The 20760-nt window shown below is 49.6% G+C and overlaps 8 protein-coding genes across 8 annotated transcripts; 3 read left to right on the top strand and 5 right to left on the bottom strand.

Moving 5' to 3' along the window:
• Window positions 1-947: 947 nt before the first annotated feature.
• PSV08DRAFT_337873 (uncharacterized protein) lies at window positions 948-2482 on the top strand. The gene has a single exon (XM_014217880.2). The coding sequence runs from the start codon at window positions 990-992 to the stop codon at window positions 2301-2303; it is 1314 nt and encodes a 437-aa protein (XP_014073355.1). The 5' UTR covers window positions 948-989; the 3' UTR covers window positions 2304-2482.
• Window positions 2483-2966: 484 nt separating this feature from the next.
• On the bottom strand, window positions 2967-9134 carry PSV08DRAFT_374778 (actin-domain-containing protein; the record flags this gene model as incomplete). Its single annotated transcript, XM_014217850.2, has 7 exons — window positions 2967-4201; window positions 4291-4561; window positions 5335-5336; window positions 5788-6133; window positions 6189-7550; window positions 7822-8754; window positions 8808-9134. 7 exons carry the CDS (start codon window positions 9132-9134, stop codon window positions 2967-2969), a joined length of 4476 nt encoding a protein of 1491 aa, XP_014073325.2.
• Window positions 9135-9599: 465 nt separating this feature from the next.
• On the top strand, window positions 9600-10602 carry PSV08DRAFT_366270 (uncharacterized protein). The gene has a single exon (XM_014217868.1). The coding sequence runs from the start codon at window positions 9786-9788 to the stop codon at window positions 10479-10481; it is 696 nt and encodes a 231-aa protein (XP_014073343.1). The 5' UTR covers window positions 9600-9785; the 3' UTR covers window positions 10482-10602.
• Window positions 10603-10739: 137 nt separating this feature from the next.
• On the bottom strand, window positions 10740-12780 carry PSV08DRAFT_252087 (glycosyltransferase; the record flags this gene model as incomplete). Its single annotated transcript, XM_014217884.1, has 4 exons — window positions 10740-11618; window positions 11682-11711; window positions 11771-12241; window positions 12295-12780. 4 exons carry the CDS (start codon window positions 12778-12780, stop codon window positions 10740-10742), a joined length of 1866 nt encoding a protein of 621 aa, XP_014073359.1.
• Window positions 12781-13597: 817 nt separating this feature from the next.
• Window positions 13598-14145, top strand: PSV08DRAFT_356640 (uncharacterized protein; the record flags this gene model as incomplete). The annotated part of the gene is made up of 2 exons (XM_014217851.2): window positions 13598-13769; window positions 13829-14145. The coding sequence occupies 2 exons, from the start codon at window positions 13598-13600 to the stop codon at window positions 14143-14145; spliced, it is 489 nt and encodes a 162-aa protein (XP_014073326.2).
• A 1613-nt stretch (window positions 14146-15758) lies between these two features.
• Window positions 15759-16078, bottom strand: PSV08DRAFT_356639 (uncharacterized protein; the record flags this gene model as incomplete). Its single annotated transcript, XM_014217852.1, has 2 exons — window positions 15759-15956; window positions 16028-16078. 2 exons carry the CDS (start codon window positions 16076-16078, stop codon window positions 15759-15761), a joined length of 249 nt encoding a protein of 82 aa, XP_014073327.1.
• Window positions 16079-18806: 2728 nt separating this feature from the next.
• Window positions 18807-19641, bottom strand: PSV08DRAFT_337824 (uncharacterized protein; the record flags this gene model as incomplete). The annotated part of the gene is made up of 1 exon (XM_014217843.1): window positions 18807-19641. A coding segment is annotated over exon 1 (674 nt), but the record flags the coding sequence as incomplete, so codon positions are not given.
• A 342-nt stretch (window positions 19642-19983) lies between these two features.
• Window positions 19984-20503, bottom strand: PSV08DRAFT_405593 (uncharacterized protein; the record flags this gene model as incomplete). The annotated part of the gene is made up of 1 exon (XM_014217886.2): window positions 19984-20503. The coding sequence occupies one exon, from the start codon at window positions 20501-20503 to the stop codon at window positions 20042-20044; it is 462 nt and encodes a 153-aa protein (XP_014073361.1). The 3' UTR covers window positions 19984-20041.
• Window positions 20504-20760: the final 257 nt, after the last annotated feature.

Here is a 20760-nt window from a genome sequence, read left to right as displayed (position 1 = left end):
GGAAGGGCAAATCTTCTGGGTCCGATTCCAAAGTCTGTGTGCTCAACTCCCACATTTGGCTGATCGTCAGACTACCATGAATGCTGTTGGTTCATTTCCAGTATCGTGACAGTATTATTTTATTGGCTTTCCAGAATAGGAAGTATGACGTAGCACATCCCTTGTCTGGTGGTGTGTTGAATCTGCTTGTAGTAGTAGTAGCATGCATGCCACGACCTTCCCCATCGTAATACCCCGCGCAGGGCACGGTTCCATCGGAGTGGCGATAGTTTCGTCGAAGCGGCCACTAACATTGGCATTTGACTGTCGGAAATGGCGTTGCTCCCGGTCGGCAGCGCCAAACTTGGACCTCGGACGGGTCCTAGATTAGTAGATGAAAACTTTACTGTCGGCGTGTCTCATGTAAGTAAGACCCAGAAAGTTACGGCGGTGGATCCATGACATGAGGAATTAGTCAACGGTTCATGGAGATGGGAAGATAATAGACAGCACTGAAATATGCATATTTGCCATGGCGATGTCTCTGGCACTAGCCGCTAGTGCAATTGCCAAGGTGGTTGTCTGCTGGGGTTGAATGCAGGGATAACGAGCCTTGGGATATGTAGCAATGCATTGACTTGAGCAAGATCCTCGTCAATAACACTTAACAACCTCGTATCGTGACGAGTGCCTTGGCCGGGTGATCGGCTTGAGTAGACGGCGGAGCCAATGGAATAATTTTGTCTAATAATAGTGCAGTTTTCGGTTGCGCGGGAGAGTTTGTCACCGCCACACTAGCTCCGCTTCTCCCTATCCCGGACCTGCGCGTCATGGCCTCCTCACTCCACTCAAGGTTTGCGGCGATATACTTACTAGCAATGCTGGGATCCTGCCGGAACACGTGAGATTCGATGCTTGCGGTGCTATATAATGGCTTGTCCTGGTTCTCCATATTCACCGCTCACCATCAACCTCCTTTCTAGTACCCCTTAATTGAGAATACTATCAAGATGATCCCTAACAAGATTATTCTCCTCTCTACCTTGGCTGCCAGCGCATTGGCTGCACCAAGCCGAGTGATCAAGCGACAGAGCAACGAGGACAACCTCTGGCAAGTTCCTGCCGAACGTGATCCAAAGCAACCTGGGCAGATTAAGTGGACGCAAATCAACTCCGTCATTACTCCAATCGACAAGGCGGCAGATGACAATCGCAAATTCTCCTACTATCCATTCCTTTACAACATGGGTGGTACCCTTTTCTTGCTCTTCTCTGGCGCCCCAGAGGATGTCGATGGCATGGGCCAAGATGTGCGAATCTCTTACTCCACAGATGGCAAATGGAGCAAACCAGAGATTGCCTTTCCCGCGGCTCTTCTGCCAAACCAGACAACCATCCAGACCTCGGAGTACTACTGCAAGCGTGGCATTCCCCAAAGAGCTTTGCAGGCCTTGTCCATTGTCTACATCGGCGGAGACGAGTCTGATGCGACATACTATGCCGTTGCACAGTCCAGCGACAACGTCTGTCCTGGACACACTGAATCAGCCGGTCGCATCGCCCGTAAGCTGAGCCGCGATCCTTTGTCTGGTACCACGTTCTCGGGCGACCCATGCTGGATCGAGACGAATGAGTATACCGGCAGTCATGAATGGGCCGAGACGGTCTACGGCACAAAGTACCATATGAAGGTGTGCGACGACAAGGAGAAGATCCTCGCTGCATTGAAGAACCCACAAGCCGTGCCAGCTCAAGCAACATCTCTCTTCAACGCACCCCTTATCGCTGCTGATGGTAAACACAACGTCAGCTATCCCACCAATGCAGTCTACCTTGCCGGCTCGGGTACAGGACGTTATATGCGATTCTGGTCCGATGTCTCGGTGAGGAATAGGACTGGCAATGCCTTTGTTGAATTCACCAGCGATATCACCGGCAACAATTGGTTCCCCGCAACCGAAGACGGCTCCAAGATTGAACAGACCAACATCTACAGCTCATACAAGGCCTGGTTTGGTAGCAGTGAAAGCGCTACCCAGACCCGCGTGTACATCTCAAACAGCGGCATGAACAGCGATTCGTCCCAGGAAATTCTGACCGTCGCCACTTCTCGCGGTGACGACCTCGCATTCCGCAACATTGGCATCCTTCGCAGCGACTCCAAGGAAAAGGTTCCTGTTGGCACTCGCCCTATTTATGGCTCCGACGTGCCCGGATTCTACTGGCCCTCGGCTGTGTTCCAAGGTGACCAAATGGTTGTCGCATACAGCGAGAACATGGCCAACATCGAGGTCTCTACTATCAAACTTGTTGATCTCCCATGAACTACATGAGTCACGCTCTTTTTAATGATAATGTACCATCTGAAACACCAACAAACAAAACAGTTATTGGTTGTGGAACTTGATTGGCTTTGCTATCTGTACATAAATGGTTCATCGCGCTAGTTTCCTAGCCTACCACCAGTTTACATACATATATATACGAACCTTTTCTTGAATTGTGTACTTTTGTGATGAGTCTTCTTGTTTTTTTTTTCTTTTGTTGCTCCTGCAGATAAAAAAAAAGTATGACCATCGCACCAAATCAATGAGAGAGCATATTGATTCCTAGGTGACACAGTTAAAACATGGAAATCACATTTCCTACACTAACTCCCCTTGTAGAATTTTCCTTCTTCCCAACATTGGCGTTACCCCGACTCGTTCCGGAGTTATACCTGTCCTTCGTGCTGTTAAGACATGTTTGTTTTTTATTTTGTTTCCGATAATCTTTCAATGCATGAGGAGAAATCATCATGGAACTTTTGCTTCACATGCCATACTAAAGGCATATATACTCGTGATAATCAAGATTCCAATTCAATCTAGACAACATATAGCTCTCTTCTTGCCGTAACTTCCACCACCTCATGTGTCTACCTTCCATATTTCGCACCCCCCCCCCCCTCCCCTAGCAAGGTGGAGGGGGGATATCCTCCACACTTTCTACCTGCCAATAATCCTCCTCTCAAGCACCCTCGCAGGGATGTAAACCAAAACAGTAACAACAAACGTAAACTCATTCCCTACATCACCCCCGCTCCCAATCTGCTTTGCAAGCGGCCCTACGAACCACGTCTGCACCATACCCATAACCCAGGCCACAATCCCCAGGCCAAAGGCCGCGCCAGCCGCGAGTCCCAGGGGCAAGCGCGAAGGATCATTCCACGCCTCGAGGTCATAATTGGCAAAGTTCATTTTGCGAAAGATGACGTGCTCGCTGCATACAATGACAAAGTACTGGGTACACCAGTAACCGAGGAGACTTAGGAAATTCTGCAGATAAGTGCTTAGTTTTTCGCGGCCGCCAATGGCAAGACCGAGAATGGCGGCGAAGGAGAGAAAAACCCAAAGGATGCGTGGGATGCGCGCGAGGGGCCGCGCAAACTGCTGGCACGAAATGGCGGCGCTGTAAATGGAAATGACGTTTGTGTTTATGCCGGAGAGGACGAGTAAAGTGAGAATGAACTTTGCGAAGCCGTGGGGGTGCAGCACGGTTTGCACGAGGAAGCCGAGGCCTTGGGTGTTGTAGACCGTGTTCCAGTCTGGGCGGTTGTTTAGCCCAAACGAGACAACGATGCCGGCGCACATGCTGATGGAGGTTGGGATGGTGACGCCGAGGGTAGTCAGGACGAAGACTTTCCAGCGGTTCACGTCGACAGGGTAGTGCACGTAGTAGTCTGATGCGATGATCTGCCAGGACGCCGAACTTCCATACACGATTGCGAGAAAGGTGAGTACGCTGCTGGCGAGGTTTGCGCCTTCGAGTGTCGTCGTGGTGCTGTTATCCGTGTACTTTCCCGTTTCCGCAAAGATGATGATGAAGATGACGAAGAAGACGAAAAATGCGTACCGCTCGTAGAAGAGGACGGCGCGCAATCCTATAAACGAAAAGACGGTTGATACGCAGACGATTATGACAATGCCTACCACGAGCGATAGGTGGCCGTCTGCCACGGCCTGGAGCGCCAGACCGCCTGCAATACATGCTACTGCTGCCCATCCAATCTGCTGGATTGTGTTGAGAAAAGCGATGATTTTGGTCGGCCACCAACCAAACGAGTACCGAGAGATGGAGATTTGACGGAGACCAGTCGGCGCTCCAAGCGTTGCTGTGAATCCTGTTGCCGCTCCACCAAGAAGGTTTGCGAAAATAGTGATAACAACAGACTGTCGGAGTGCTATTCACGCAAACAAAAAAAAACACATGCCGAGTTAGCTTAACTTTTTCCCTCCTTTCAGTCTTTGGGGAGTTAATTTGAATGCTTACTCAACCCAAGTTCATGGCCCAAGAACCCAATTGCAAAAGACGACGTATTCATTGAGCCCGAAGCCCATATGAATATCATGTTGAGCTGCTGATGCCACGGCACATGGCGTTTGTCTTCAGCTCTTTTCCTGGTGATTGCTTCGGCCTCGATGCCAAGTTTAGCATCCAGTCGCGCTTCAAGCGCAAGCAATCGGGCCAGGATGCCCGTGTCTGACTTGTGAGGGGCAATGTCGGTGCCATTGTCACTCGACACGCTGGTCTTGTCATACGCCTTTTCCGCATCCATTGCGGGTTAAAATCAACGTGGAAATCTCAAGGCGCAAAAGGAAGGGGAAAAAGGGATGCAATGTGCCGTTGGGTGGATGGGCACACGGGATGAGTTATTGCATCCTCGGGTATCGCCTCCGCGTCGGCGCATTCATGGGTATATTATAGAGATAAAAGACCGTTGCAGCGCCGATGCGGAGAACAGAAGGGACGACTACTCGTTGAGCACGTAAGTGTTTGATATACGAGGGCTATCCCGTTTTTGTGCGGCCGGGGTTCGGAATCAGCAAATAATCTCTATTTTGCCTCAAAAAAAAGCCACATGTTACCAAGATGATAAGCTATGATTGGCTAGCAGATCTATCTCGCTTCATTAGGAGACAATTATTACACATTTTTTGGCACCGCCACATATTAAACACTTATGTACTCAACGAGTACACCCATGTTCGACTTGGATAGCCTGAGATGGGCTACAGGGTATTGAGTGGTGGCTAGTGCTAGAAAAAACACACTAAGGGTATCAGTAAGATAAGATAATAGTAGATAGTTATCTGAACGAGCTCCATGACCACGTTTGGACGAATAGAAAGTGGCAATGTACCTGCTGCCGCTTTACTTTACTGCCGCTTACTAGATGCTTCTGCAGCTAAAGTAAACACTACTAATCAGTAAGCTCGACAGGTGTCGTGTTGACCAACGTCCGCTGAACCTTATTGGTGCCAAGGCGGCAGGGTCGAAGCTTAACTACGGCCTTCATGGACGTGCTGGACGGACCACTAACCCGATTGGATACTCGTCAACGATCATCTACTGTCGATCGAACCGCATTGGTGTCTCCCGAGTGCAAGCACCCGTGAATTGTCGTGGCCAGGTGATTCCCGCAAACTCTCTTCACCAGATATGAGCATAGCAGTACGCAAAGTGGCAAGGAACCATTCCATTCGAAAAACAACAATGTTCCCTGTGCCTTCATAAGTACATTTGATAGTATAGTACATCTTCATTTTCCCTGTCCTAGCATAGACACAATATCCATGCACTAGAAATCTTATACGGCCGAGGATTGGGCCATTTCTTCCCGCCCTTCTCTCCACATCCTCGTCTTCTTCGCTAAGAAGTCCGCGCCCTTGCTGCTCAACGGTTTTGAAAATTCCGCTCGCTTGCGTGATAATCCAACCACGGCACGAGCCTTCCTCTTTCCCTTCTTGACTGATCTCAACGGCATACCAGTGCCTAGGCCACGTTCCCACAGCGCATAGTGGACCACCTTGTCTAGACCAATCTTGCTTCGCTTTTCTGGCTTGGTTGCCTTGACTCGGCGAAGTTCGACGTTGCCCAAATTGATCAAATCACCAAGGTCAGCCTTTCGCTTCTTCTCGGCAGCAGATTCAGCTTCTCGCTTGGCCTTTTCTCGCGCCTTCTGGCCTTCAACGTGGATAGCGGAGAAGAGGCTCGTGGGCTGGGGCTTAGCAGCTAGGCAAAGGCTATTGTATAGGTCTCCAAGAGTGTTTGCGGACGTCAGATCAGGGTCGGAAATGCGATAACCTGTAAGTTGGTAGAGACGTTTGTAAAGCTGATCATACCAAGTTAGTATATTTTGTTATGCTGTGATCAGGAAGAGCACTTACAGCAAACTTGAGGTCGACATCAGCCACTTGGATCTGTCGCCACTTTGTTTCCTCAGGCTTGGCGGCAGATCCGCTTGTTCGAGCCTGCTGTACAGCTCTCCTCAAAGCCGCAAAGTCCTCGGCCAGACGCTGCGCTTTACCTTCCAGAATTGAGTGCTGTGTCCGACTCCGTGACTCCTTGGCAGATTGAGTCTCGGACTTTTGAGTGGGAGGCTCTGGCGGAAGCGAAGTGGAAGTTGCCTTAGGTGTGATTTCCTCGACAACTGGTTTCTCAACTGGCTTGCTACGAGGCACAGGACGATTCGACATGAAGTCGAACGGCTTCTTCTCGTCATCCATCTTTACCACAGCTGCCCGCTTGTGTGTCGGTGTGTCAGGGTCCATGATCGGAGGTTGCTCTTCTGTTGCGACAATGTCTTCAGCTTCCTCGACAAGAAGTTCGTCTGATTCCTCAAGTGCAGGCTCCCAAGTTGGGGCGCTTTGCATGCTCTCTAAAAGCTGCTCTAGATTCTTGTGTTGAGGAAAAGCTAGGGCAAGGTCGCCGCCATCCGTCTTGACCAACTTGATATCTTTGACCCAGCGTGGCGCGTCGTAGATTCCGCGGTTGGCAAACTTGGAAAAGTCCATTTCAAGACCAGCCTGCTTCATGGCGTAGATTTCGGCGATAGCCTGGGTGAAGCGGTTGCGCAGATCGCTGGGACGGGTAACCTTTGTATGGAGACCAAAGTTGTAGGTTGTATATGGGCGTTTCGTCTTCTCGTGTACAGTTTGTGCCATCATCAGATTCTCGTCCTTGAGGGTGTATGGAGTGCCAGTGAGCTCTTCAATCTCGTCTGCCATCTCTAATGTGAGCGGGGTATAGGTGCGCAGTGTAAGCTTTTCGAATTCCACGGCCATGTCCTTCTCCACCTTTTGCTTAAGCCACTCTTCACCACCCACACGCTGGAGACCACTGATGTTCTCCGAGGGCTTATAGTGGGGGAAGTTGGGCCCCTCGTCGTCGAGCACCTCCACATATTCGCCCTGTTCCTCTGGCGCTATGCGAACAGGCGATGTCGGGTCGTATGGGTCAACATGTGCACCAATTGGCTCCGAATCACCAAGAAGCCGCTTCTGCCATCGCCGCACAAACTGCTGGTGTTTCTTCTTGTCTTGTTTTCCGGGAAGGAGGAAGCGGTTGGGCGAGGTGGTGGAAAATGCGGCGGCGGCTCGAATGTGTGCGCAGGGTGAGGCAGCGCCACGATAGGGCAGAGGCGACACTCTCTGGCATATAGACGCAGAGAGCGAATGTGAAGGGTCAGTTGCCCGCGAGGGGCGCGGTATTCGGCGCATTGAGGCGGGATGTCGAGGATGCAATTGATGCTAGAAATCCCTTCGACATTCAATCAGCAGCCCGCCAAGACGCCGAAATCTGGCCAATCACAACCGCCGCAGCCCCGAACTCTTGCACCATGTATTTATGCATCATTGATGCTGCTTTTCTCTAAGACATCTTGCTGTGCTTGCATTGGTGAATTTTTTTAAGAATAACAGATACGACACTTTTCAAGAAAATCGTACTGCAGGGTATCATCTAGGTAAACTTCTTCAGTAGCCATGTCGACCCCCTCTCGTCATACTCTGCCTTTGTCACAAGGACCTCCTTCATCAGATCCGGCTGGTTAGCATATCGTGCTCCTCCCAGCCATGTATGTTTGATAGGATCCTCTGCCCTGGCTGCATTCAACATATACTCTGCGGGCACCAAAGCCCTCAGCTCCGTCTCCAACCGCTCCATGAAGCCAGCAATGAGCGAGTTTCCACCAACAACAACTATATTCGCTAGTAACCCAATTTTCAGAGCCTCTGGCAATGCACTCAGCGATTCCATGACTGCGCCGGGGAGGCCGACTTCCTGAATGCCGATATCCGAGGGGTTGAACAATAGTTCTGGCACGGTAAAGCGCTCGTTGCCCAAAGGCAGCAAGTCCTCTCTCGGTCCCTGCAGAGGTTGCAATCCACGGCGCATGCGCGACTTTGCCGGGTCGTGAGGGCGTGCATGCCCATGTATCGCGTTCTCATAGTCGGGCAGCACGTAGTCGACGACGATGCTCGAATCCAGCTCTCGTTTGGCTCCCAGTCGTCCTTTCCATGTCCGCTCGAGATCTGTAGCGAATTGCTGTGATGATGGCACCACGTACGATACAGCTTCCTTGATCTCGTTCAGCAGGTATGTTTCCTCCATCATGTTATAGTGACGGAGGGAAGATAGCTCCTTCAGGTAGTTGGTGAGCAACTTCCCGCCGACGGTGAGCCGCCTGACAGCTGACTGTATGAGTTTGCCATTATAGATAGGCAATATGGTTGTGTCCGAGTAGGAGGTATCAATGACCAGGAGGCATTCTTGCGGTAGCGATGGTAGCGGCGAGGCGGTGGGGCTATTGTAGGCGTTGAGTGTCGCGCCCACACATCTGTAATACGCGGCAAACTCGAACTGCTCAAAGACAATTTCGTCGCAGTTCTTCTGCAGTTCTTTCGGACAGTTTGGTTTCTCGGTCAAGAGCAGGTTTGTCTCTTTGGGGTCACACTATACGCCATCAGCAACACCATCTCATAGTCGCTGCAGGTGTGCATACCCACCCTTAACCCCTCACCCGCCGTCTCGCTCATGAACTCATGCTCCCAGATGGCCTTCTCGGCCTCCCAGTTGACAATGAAGCCCTTTTCTACCGGTCGCCGGAAGGCCAGCTCGCCAAAATCTTTGCACGAGTCGAGTTCGGCGCCGACATAGGTGCGCTTGTCACGCGTGCTGCGCGCAATGCAGTTGGCTATGACGCTGCAGTCGTCGTATGTAGGGTCCGTCCCTGTCGAGACTAGGCCGGCTTTGATGGTGTATGCGCCATTGTCTACGACCAGCGTCTTGTGTGGTGGTGCAGGTGCAGACTTCTTGGAGCCTTTGGGCGGCATTGTTCGAGTGACGGCGGTTCACCAGTTTGCGCGCGGCTGCCACAATCCCACATGCTAGCAACGCCTGCTCACGTGCTGCCCCACTTCCATCCAAACACCACGTCCTTGGTCGACACAATGTGTGTCCTGTATTCCTACAAGTCTCATATGGAATTCAGGCATATCACGCTACGTTCAGAATCGAAGTAAAAGACCTGGTCGTTGAACACGGACCCATGTATGCGCTCAAACAGGAGCAGAGGCGCGCCGCATAAACAATCAAAACAAGTCCAAAAAGCAGGGAAAAAAGAAAAGCATGGATCGATGCTCACGAATCGAAAGAGCGCGAGACCGCCATCTGCACACTGCAAAGCCAATCTCATCGAGGACAGCAGAACCAGGCCAGTTGGAAATGCGGAGTCCGCATGACGACACACCCCCGCACGCGACTTATTGCTTCTCTTCCTCTAACTCCACCCGCGGTGCTCGTTTCCTTTGTTGAAACACTTCGAATACCCCCGAGCAATACCTTCGTTCTACCCTTCACGGCTACATGGCTGCCAGGCTATGATGTTGATCGCTCTCCTGTAATTACACACGCAACTGACTTCGAGTCGATTACCACCCACATTCACCAAAGACTCCCAGCCACACCCGACAGCCATCTTCGCCATGAATGATGACTGGCAAGATGCGGCGTTTTCTTCACGCCACATGCACAACCGCAGAGGAAGCAGTGGCAGATCCAAACACACCAGTGCCTTTGACGTCCGCAAGACGTTCGCAAGTTACTCCGTCAAATGCCCAGCCTGGCAAAAGGCCTTGACTACAAATGGCGACGCGCAGTCGGACCAAGAAGCTTCCTTAGAGCTGTACCGGCTGACCGAATCCGGTGAGGGCGTTGTGGGCGAACTCCTCCTTCCAGGTGTGCTGCGGTCATCCGTCATTTTAGCCGGTAGTCGAGACAGTCTACGACGAACTATTGCGGATCTCGAATCAGGCGACAATGCGCCTGAGGAAGATGATCAACAAGGGCAAGGCGATACCAGCAGTAACACTGAACCAGAGTCGCCAGCGAAAACGCGCTTCGACACATTCGAGAAGAATAGCTTCCGCTCGCCCAAGTTTTGGTTCCGCTGGAGCGGCATTCCACATGGTGTATCCCACTCAACTTCAAAGGAGAACGGTTCTTTTGAATCAGATCTGGGATATCTTGTCTTTTCTGGAAATGACTGTCGAAAGTTTAAAGGCACCATTAATTGCGCCTCTTTGAAGTGGAAGAATGTAGCCATCACCGGCCACAAGATGATTACAAGATCAGAGTCGGATACCCAGGTCACATGGGGCAAAGATGAGGTTTTGCTTTGAGTAATCTTGATTGCGGATTTATCTTAGTAATCTGATCGCCTTCTCTCCACTGTAATGGTAATAAGATGATTCGGTTTGCAGCCACTTTCAGCCATCAATCATACCAGTCAGCGTTCTCGAAATTGAGTTTCTTGAGTTTGTGATTTGCACATCTTGGTAGATCCGGATAAGTCGAAATCATCTGTCGAAATGTGTCAGTTATTTCCTGGCAGCCGAAGATTCGTTTTCGACATGCTCAGCTACGAACACAAGAGAAGCCTATACGTAAAAAGACGCAGCAAAAGTAACAACTGTATACAAAAACATGATCAACGTCATATGATCACTGGGTCGCCCAAACCTGCTTCTCCTAGGATTCAGATACTCCTCTTTTGGGTATCGCACCCGCGTCTTCTCATCCATCTGCAACGCCTCGTCTGCAGTGACTTGTACTGGTGGCCATAAGATATAGCTCACAGGAATCCAGCAACTGATAAACTGACCCAACCACCATACTGGAGGCCAACCAATTCTCGTAAGCAGGAATATCCATCGATCACTCCTTGATAGTAAACGCTGTTCTAAATAAGCAGTACCAATCCCGGCAGATGGATCGAAACAGCGGACAAAGTTAAGTGAGAGACCGGTCAAGCAGGCCAAGATGTAACAGGCATGTATCCATACCATTTGTTGCAGAAACAGTGCGCGGAAACGTCCTATGAAGCCCGAAAGATTGGGTCGCCGCTCTTTGATCGAGGCAGACAAACTCCCACTTGGCATGAAACCAGGCGTTGTCCCACCAAATCTATCCGGTAGAACGAATCCACGAACCAGCGAGAGCGCGTAATATGGCACAAGCCAGATATCCGCTTGATCCCAGCGCATAGCATCTCTGTAACCGACAAAGAGCGCCAGACTGGCTTTGTGCCCAGTGTCGGAAAAGACCCATAAGCCGACGAGGCGCAGTAGCCAAACTAGCTGCCAGCGTTCATGGTACACAACAAAGGGGTAGCCGGCGAGCAGAGCGACAAGGTTTCCGACGAAGCCGATCCAGGTCAAGGTGCAGTTGGTAAGAGAGCTGGCGCCGAAGACGAAGCCAGCGAGGCGTTGGCGAGCAGTACAAAGTGGGATTTTTGGGCCCCAGAGGCGGAAATTCAACTGTTGACAATTAGCTTTTCTTCTACCGTCATGCATATTCGACATATTGTAAACCGTGCCTACCTTGAACGCAGTCTGAACATTGCCAATCGTCTATTACAAAGGATCGTCAGCAAATCGACACTCAAGATACTCGCGTGCCAACCACTCACCCATCTCGTCCGCTGCTTAATATGCCCCCGCAACGTCTCCGGCATCTCCCCACACTGCATATACTCATCCACATACGCAACCTGCCAACCCTTCCCCAGCAACAACGAACTACACGCCGTATCCTCGCTAATCGAAAACGCAGGAAACCCGCCAATATCCATCAACGCATCTCGTCTGACCAGGTACCCGGACCCTACGCAATCGGCTGCTCCCAGTCCGTCGTGCACGGTCTCCGTTACAGAGTAGAAGTAGTCGAGATCCTGGCGCACCTGATCATTCCTGGGTATGTTCCAAAAGTTTTGCGGTGGACATGCCATGCTCATCTTGGGGTCGGAGAGGAGGTGCGGCATTAGCTGGCGGAGCCAGTTGGGTTGCACGATCATGTCAACGTCTAGGCCTGCGACGAAGGGCGAGGGTGGGTCGTTGAGTTTGGTGCTGTAGAGGAGGCCGTTATTAAGATTACCTGCTTTCTGAGATGTCTTCGTTAGTGGGGTAAATCTCAAGGGATTGTTTGAAAACTCACGTAGTCTGGGATCTCTGGAGGCGGTCGGCTGACGTAGTGTGCAAAGGGATATTCCCGCTGCAAGTGCAGTATCTTCTTCTGCAAATCATTGCTCCGGCCATCGTCACATAGAATCACATTCAAACGGTCTGCCGGCCAATTTGTCTCGCATGCAGATCGTACAACGTTGAGAATGGTGTCGTGTTCTTCTCCACACGCAGTGATCAGGACCGAGACGACAGGTACATCTTCGCCTTCGAGGAAAAGTTTGGGTCGACGTGGACGTCGGGGAACCAGCATTCGATTAAAGTAGAGAAATATGGAAGGTATATATTGAAAGAATTCGACGATGAGAAAACACCATGCGAGAACTAGCTGTCGGTTGCCTTGGAGGTGTGTGTAGACGACGCAGTAGACTCGAAGGCAAAAGTATAAAACGAGGGCTATGGGGGCTAGAAAGCCCGTGATGCAAACGAGTGGCCAGAGAGCATCTGGTGCTATCGCCATTTTGGCAGGCTAGGGCGGTGAATGGAAGGGATGGGACAACGAGCAGAGCAGACGAATTCTCTTTTAATCTCCCCAAATTCACAAGATCAGGATAGACATAATCTCCACTAACGTCTCATTGTTTTTAAAAAGGATTCTTAAACCTCATTCTCCACCCTTGCAGGTTTACGCATATTACATAGTCCATCGATCGTGAGCATGGATGTGTATGTGAGTTTGGGGATCGCCGCCAATCCAATGTCCACAAATTAGACGCCCGTTAATAATTCGTAGATCGGGGTACATAATGGGTCTTTCCGAGCGCTCCAATGATGACGACTCTATTTCCATTTCTTCCTCCCATTGTGGCACTCTGAACAGCTGTACAGCTTGCTCATGGTCACATTGAAAGCTGAAACTAACGTGCGCAAAAGTCGATATCCCATAGGAAGTAACGTGCAGTTCCATCAACTGCAGACTCCAAAGATCACCTCCCCATAAACAGGCTAGCCACCTCGAGGCTCCAGCCTAAACAAGCAATATCCCAAAAAAACCTAATATTGACGACATACGCCTAGAAGAAGCATCTCAACAAAAACAACTTACCCAGGACACACACACAAGTCAACAAAAAAACGCCCACCCAAAGCATACACCAACCAATGATGTCCAAAACCTTTTCTTTTTAGCCCCGAAAGACTTGTGGCTTGTGAAGCTACTGCTGTAAAAGACGAAGATTGGTTCTCAAAAGCAAAGAAATAGCAAAGTGAAGCTACAGAAGCGACGATCGCAACGGAGCAAACCTAGATCATCTCGGAAGCTATGACTTTATGCTTTTATGGCCATTGCGTTAATTATGAGAAGCAGGTTCTCGGAGCGCAGGGCGTCTTTGATCAATGGCAAGCTAAAAGGCCTCATTGACCGCAGTACTAAGGAGCTGCAGAGCCAAGGCTTCACCGAGGAGCAACTAATATACGAGGTTTTCGCAAACATAAGATTCGAGGGTTCGGGTGCGAGTTATGATTCTCAAGCCTTAGGACAACGGCTTCTTGTGCGCCTTTGTCCAAAGACACCGCCGAGCATTCAACTTCACCCTTTGAGCGCCCGGTCTACATCGACGATGTTCGCATTGGAACCATTACTTCCGCCAGCAGAATAGCCGAGAAGAGTCCTTTGCAGCAGTTCAAGGATGCAAAGCTGAGGGAAGCCAGTGCATCCACAAAGCAGACACAGGTCTTCTTCGACTCGGGAACTGGATGCAGAAGCGCTCCAGTCTACAAGCTCAAAGATCTCGGCTCCAATGTGAGGGCTGTGCAGTCCTGCCATTATCATGGACGAGACTCAGACCACAGTGGTCAATCCTTCATGCGGAGGTGCACGTCCTAGACATACCGTCTAAGTGCTCAGGCAGCTCAGGCAGCCGAAATTCGAGTGACAACATTTCGGATTTAAAAGCTCAGATTGCCGCTAATACCTAGTGTATCGTGCTGGTTCATAATCTGATTAAGAATTACGGACTTAAATACGTGCAGATGTATATGTCGGAGGTTCAGTGAACGGGCAAGTTGGCAGTTCGAAACCTTCGGAAGGATATGTACCGCTGTTATGGCGGCCGCCCACTGGAGACTTTGGATCATATGGACGACGGTATGCCTATCAATCTCACGACCACAATTGACAAGGAATGATTCGGCCGTTTTCGACTTTAGCGGTATGGTAACACCAATGCGCCTGAGGCCATTACACACTTGGCGATCATGTATGCCTTGCGATGTATGATCAAGTCAGACATCCTTCTGAGCCAGGGCTGTCTGAGTCCAGTTGATGTTACAATCCTGGAGCCTAGTATAATAAGCCCAACCGCTAACAACGGCAGTGATTAGCGGTAATGTAACGACCAGTCAGCGTGTCACTGGTGTGGTGCTCAATGCGCTACACACGTTCTACATGACAAACACCCGCATCACCGACCCTGAGATTCTCAAGAAACAATGTCCATGTGTGCTCCGCTGATTTGAGCTTCGTGAGAACATACAAGGTGCAACAGGGGAGGCAACGGTGTAGTCTGGGAAAGAGAGTTTCTTACTCCATTGCAGTGCTCGGACCGACGTGTGCACCGAAAATATGACATGGAGGGTGGTGAGCCTTGAGCAACCGGCTTGAACGTATGGCTTTCAACGGACAAAGTATACAGGTCTTAAAAGAAGTGCTATGTAATGTAAGTGGCAAGGGTAGGGTGCTTATGAGGACAATAGATGGCTAAGCTCGTAAGGAATGTTGAAGGTGAATGTATAAGAAAAAGAAGCAGTACAATAACCACAGGAGAGGTCGGAGTTGGAAAATTGTCGGGTATTGGAAGGTATTGTGTCGTTTGAGTTATGAAGGCCTGCCGATATGCAGGGTCTACTTATCATGCCCGTCATGCGTCCTGTCCCTCATCTAGCTTTATGTGGTAGGCTTTGGGGTAAGGGAACACGTACAACTGATACAGCATAGCATATTAAACCCACAGGAAGAATCTAGACATGATTGTGGAGGCACAAGTCTTTTGAATTTTTTCTATAAAAAGAGCCAATCTTAGCATACAAAGGTTCAAACAAGAGTGCTTTTCTCTTTCTTCTAGGAATACTTTGCATACTCAGGTGATTATTGTATTCAGATATTGGTACAGGATTAGCTTTGGTCTGCTGTATTACTGCGTAGTAGTGTAATAAAGCACTGCTTTATTGAAACAGTGAATTCTAGCGTTCGATTGTCGCTAAACATTGAGCCATATCTCATCAGATGGCACGCATGATATTGCTACGTATTACCCATCAAGTGATCTGTCATACGGCTCCAGCACAGCGTCCAACTAACGAGATAAGCTCAGCTACGAAAATACCAACAACTCAACAACAACATTATACAAGATCTCACCCGTGCAATCAATCTTGAGCGACCTGACATGTGGCATTTGGCCATGGAGTCACATCCGCAATATTGATCCTGGCGCAGTCCTAAGAATACTGCTTCTGGATCTTATCCAAGGGTATTTTCAGGCTGATTGTGTTCGGTAGACAGCGGTCTCCGGGGATCATGCGACCGGCAAGCTTTTGATGGTTGACAGTGATTGTGCCGTGGCAAGTAACTCTTGTTCCGCCTTCAATGCTGTATTTGGATGGATCGATGCTGTTGCATTGGCAGGTTGTGTTGGCCTATTCGGAATGATTAGCTTGGAGTTCATCTACTATGGAGGAGGAAAAGGTTAAGTCGTTGAGGTACGCACAGAGGTAATGCCAGCGAAGACAAAGATGGTGGCTAAAAAATTGAAATTCATGATTCTGTAGCGGTGGGAGATGATGAGGGTGGTCAAGCCTTTTTCGTTTGAGAAGAAAGTTGTGATGGTAGCTGATGAGAGGCTGGTGGCGGTATATTGGTTTATATGTACACAAGTCACTGGCTATGATAGCCCCTTGGCGGTCTACTTTTTCGGCCAGCTAACGATACTTAGAATCAGGAGGATATGGACGTCTCTTGCAAGGCAATTTTGCCGTATGGTTCTAGACTGAGCTGAAGAACTTTCAAAAATGAAGACGCTCGGTGGTGTGAATGATCCTTCAGCCTGATCTCCTTCGTACATATGCACGGCATCACGTTGTCACTTGCAAAGTAGTTGTTATTATCACGTTACCTCTAGTTTATGTAGATAGCAGATAGTGCATTAGCACCGGAAACTATATCTCAATCTAGATAGAGGCTAGTCAACTCGCCCTGTCGAAGCTCTGAGCCCAGAAGGGCAATAAAACGGAGACGGAAAATGAAGCAGTGAAAAGACTCTGAAGCTCTGCAAAATGATGAAGAAATCCGTGATGGGAGCACTACTATCCTGATTCCTTGTAATAAAAAGTGATTACTCTAGATATCTCAGGGCACGTAGTTCATCCATTTCCGTACCAAGCCTGTAAATTGATCACTCTGTAATTTTAAGTACCATTGTCTTTAATTTGGTAGTAAAGCGCGTAGACGATCTGGATCGTCGATTACACGAGTTGTCTTTCTGTACATAATTTCTTTTGCATGATATTGTAAGGTTGACTAAGATCCAGTTTACTTTCAGATTCTCAAGACTCTCCTCTAACGTGGTGGTGTCGCTCTTTTCTAACTTCACTCTAAGAACAAATATACTTTGAAATAGCTGGGCCAAGAAATTCAGCACATAGTCCAAGTGCATCACAATCCCAATCCTCAATGACTCCATTGTCTAAAAAAACGAAAAAAAAACTCCTCTCTTCAACAACTTTTTCGTTGGTCCAATACCTACATCTTCCTGTTATGCGGTAATCGACTCTAAAATAAAACAACTTCCTCGCCACTCTTATTCCCTTGATTAGCATCATCAACATAAAATCTCCGACAAAGCCCTCTCCCCATTTGGGTCAATCTGAAATCCCAACCTCGAATTTTCCCACCAGACCAATCTACTTTGCAAACGTATCGCTGATGACAATGTAAATCTCACTCCAGACCAAACCATGCTATTTGTGTCCCAATCGAATATGTTACCATTCTCCATGTCCTGTATGTTGCTGTTCATGATCTACGGCTTGTACTTCTCAGCTATGTGTTTATTGTGAACAAAGGAAGTTTAGATATTGAAATTTCATAATTTTACGACTGTCGTATCACACTCGAGTTGACACATCTAGTTGCCTCTTCATTTTTCCTTTCGTCATATACGGCTTTTTATCTTGCCCGCAGAAAGGGCAAAAAAATATTTACAAAATGAGATTGTAAGGTCTGAATTGTAGAGTCGGACAACAGAACTACAAGTTCAAGCAAGCCTTCGCGTTTCTCACTTTTTCTCTGAACACCATATATTGGATGCGATTAGTTTTTTTTTTGCAGTACCTAAATAATATACATTTACGTACTGCTCCTTCTATCCCTTCATCATTTCTCATAATCAACAAAATCAACTCCTACCTTTTCTTCCTTTCTCCACCCCCTAAACCTCACCAATAGCAAAACAACCCCCCTAAAAAAACTATAACCCCCACGAACACATCTAGAAACCCCTAGAGGCCCCTAAGTGAGTCGTATTAGTAAAACCCCCCTTAGGTAAGACCACAAGGCCACTTGAAACAGTCCCCTTCAACAACTGGCACGCGCTACTGTTTCTTAGGCATTCTGCCGCGTGTGCCAACAAGGTGGTTCCATGCGCAAGTGTCAGTAAAGGAGATGCGGCATGAACCTGAGGCGACAATGCATGGTCTCGTGTACTTGTGTCTATTTTGGTAGCAGCATATTTCACGCGCACCATATCGCTCTTGCACGAGAAAATGAATCACGAAGAGATGAAGATATGAGAAAATTGTTTAAAATTTGATTTTTTGTTTGCTACTGATGATAACTAGAGAGTTCCTGTTGAACCTCTGCCGTGCATGTTGTATGCTACGGGTAATGTCATGTCTTTTTTTTCATGATGATAGAGTGCCAGGGACAAGCACTTTGAACCCTTTCTTCGCTCTAATCTTGAATGGCTCTTGAATGTATATGTACAGTTCGAATGAGTAATCCTCTGCTCTTGGGTGATGCTCTTCTATCCCCGAACCGGGCGCGTGTCTTTCCTGCTTCCTCCTTCATATGCACCTCCGCCTTTTGCAAAAAGTGTGCTTCTTCGATACAGTGACCTTATGGCATGTAATTTGGCGTCGCGATGGTAGTCTTTGTACAAGGCTAGCGCTGGAAATAGCTCAGTCCTCGCCGAAAACGATGAAGCTGGCCTCGTCTTCAACTTCCCAATACGTGCAGCTGCCCTCACTATCCTCATCACTGTACTCGTCGTCAGATTCGACGTCTTCCCAGTCACTATCGCCATCGTCATCTTCGATTTCATTGATTGTGTCAAGGTTCTGGAATGACTCAAGCAATTCGGCGATTGGCTCTTCAGCACCAGTGACATGACAACTCTTTACGTGGGAGTAGTCTTCTGAGTCTTCTGAGATCATGTCCTCGTCATGGTCGTCACCATCATCGTCAACCACAGTGTACTTGCCGGGTTCGTAGCGCGGTGATCTCCGATGAAAGTACGGATTAGGTCTTCCGGGCTCAAAATCCGTGTCCTCTGCGAATGCAACGGCAGAATCCCGTTTGGGACGCGATCGCTCCTCTACACGTCCTGTGGTCTCGGCCCAATACAGATCTAGTGCCTTGGACGCGGTTTGTGCATGTTCGTGACTCTCTTCTGGATGTCGTGCTGACCATTCAGCCTCTTGTGCAGCCATGTTTTCAATAACCGAGAGTTCTTTGAGGGCGCCGATCTTGCCTTTGCACCACGCATTGTAGACAGTGTCTTGATGCTCGGAGCTAGTCAGAGTGCATGATGGCGCACGACCACCTGCATTCTCGAGGGCTTGCGACAATACGTGCATGTACTTGACGTGCATATCAATTGTACACACAGGGCATCGGGACTGGAGTTGGCCGGCTGCTGTCGGGTGCATAGTGTGCTGGCAGACTGATGCGACGGGCGAGTTTGACGTTGACTTGTTGGTTCCGGAAGTGGGAGGCGCGATGTGGCCAGTAATGTCGTCGAATATGTCGGAAAAATAGCCAGAGTCTTGTCGCTTCAGCCATTGCTGAAAGTCTTCGTACTCGCCGGCTGTGGGAATGTAGCCTTGCTCATTTGGTCGGATGTTTGCGTGCAAGCACTGCCAACGCTTGTACAGTTTTAGTTCGCGCGGCGACAGAATGACGCTGGCGGGTATTTTCGGATGGGCCATGGTATTGTGTGGTATGGGTGCGATGAAAACAAGTGCTAGGTTTCTGATGGGAGGATGTCTCTGTAACCAGGTGTTGTTGAGAGGCGCGATAGTTTTCGAGAGCGTGGTGGCCCAGGAATGTGATATGTGGAGGGGATTTTAGAGAAGACAAACTACGTCACGGTGTTGGAAAACCACGGTTCAGCTGTCCGGGTGAGCCGAATGTGACGACTAGTGCCAGGGGATTTGTGGGAGCAAATAGGGCGGCGTGAATGAGCTTGTGGTGAGCGTCGATTCGTCGGCTGAAGCGAACAAAGCGGTCGCAGCCGTTGTGCGCAACGCACAATGATGGTGAAAGTGAAGGCTTTGGCGGGTCGCGTGGATTCCGACGTCACTCAGCAAACGCTTGTGAATGCAAACAACCGGGACAGTCTACAGGGAGAGAGGTGTCCTTGGGCGTGCAGTCTTTCTTTTTGTTTTTTTGTTGACCAACAGGCTAGGGAGGTGGAGAGAAAATAACCGATATGTGGACGCCGCGTTCAGACGCGACGAGCAGTGCCGACAACGTCGCCCGACTTCTCGATCTTAGGAAGGTTGGAGTACCGGGGAAAAGCCATGATTGTGGGGGAGTAGCAGCACATTCCTTGGTCCTGGTGGATATGGGTGGAATGTTCGCGAGATGTCGCGCGGGGTTTTGCCGTGCTCTTGGGTCGGCGTCGGCTGCTGAAGTGGGGGGAGGGGCCGGACAGAGCGAGAGGGATGTTCGCTATGGATGCCGTGAACGGGTGGGTATGTGCGTGTGTGTGCAGCGCGTCACTGGAGAGCGCGAGGGGGGTCGCGTCTTCAGTGCTGGGGGAGGTGGTGAAGGCGAGGGTGAGATGGACAAGATGGATGTGTGTCTGTGCAAAGGGGACAGAGAAAGGGCCGTCGCCGTCTCGCCTGGCCTGGTTTCGGGCGGAGAGAGCGGGCGGGCTGTGTGGGCTGAGAGGACTGTGCGTCATGCCTGACTCATTTCATTTGATCCTCGCACTTTCCCTTTTTGCTTTTTTGGCTGCGGCGGCGGTCCGACTGTGGCCGTGCAGGCGTTCCCTGTGAATGTTCACGTGACTATCTTCTTGGTCATGTGACATCCATCTACGTAAGTATACGCACACCCACATCCTCATCACCGTCCACACCTGCTGAGAGCGCATGCTGACCAGTCTGACACCATCTCGCGCCATTGCTGCGGCGTACCAAGCCCAGCTGTCAATCCTTC

This window comes from Bipolaris maydis (assembly GCF_028858645.1).
Source record: "Bipolaris maydis strain C4 unplaced genomic scaffold PSV08scaffold_16, whole genome shotgun sequence".
NCBI lineage: Eukaryota > Fungi > Ascomycota > Dothideomycetes > Pleosporales > Pleosporaceae > Bipolaris > Bipolaris maydis.
The sequence above is the reverse complement of the archived record's forward strand: the minus strand, read 5'-3'. Positions and strand labels throughout refer to the sequence as shown.

Excerpts from the sequence above, each read along its gene's own strand:
- PSV08DRAFT_337873 (XM_014217880.2), top strand. The coding sequence starts at position 990 with ATGATCCCTAACAAGATTATTCTCCTCTCTACCTTGGCTGCCAGCGCA.
- PSV08DRAFT_366270 (XM_014217868.1), top strand. The coding sequence starts at position 9,786 with ATGAATGATGACTGGCAAGATGCGGCGTTTTCTTCACGCCACATGCAC.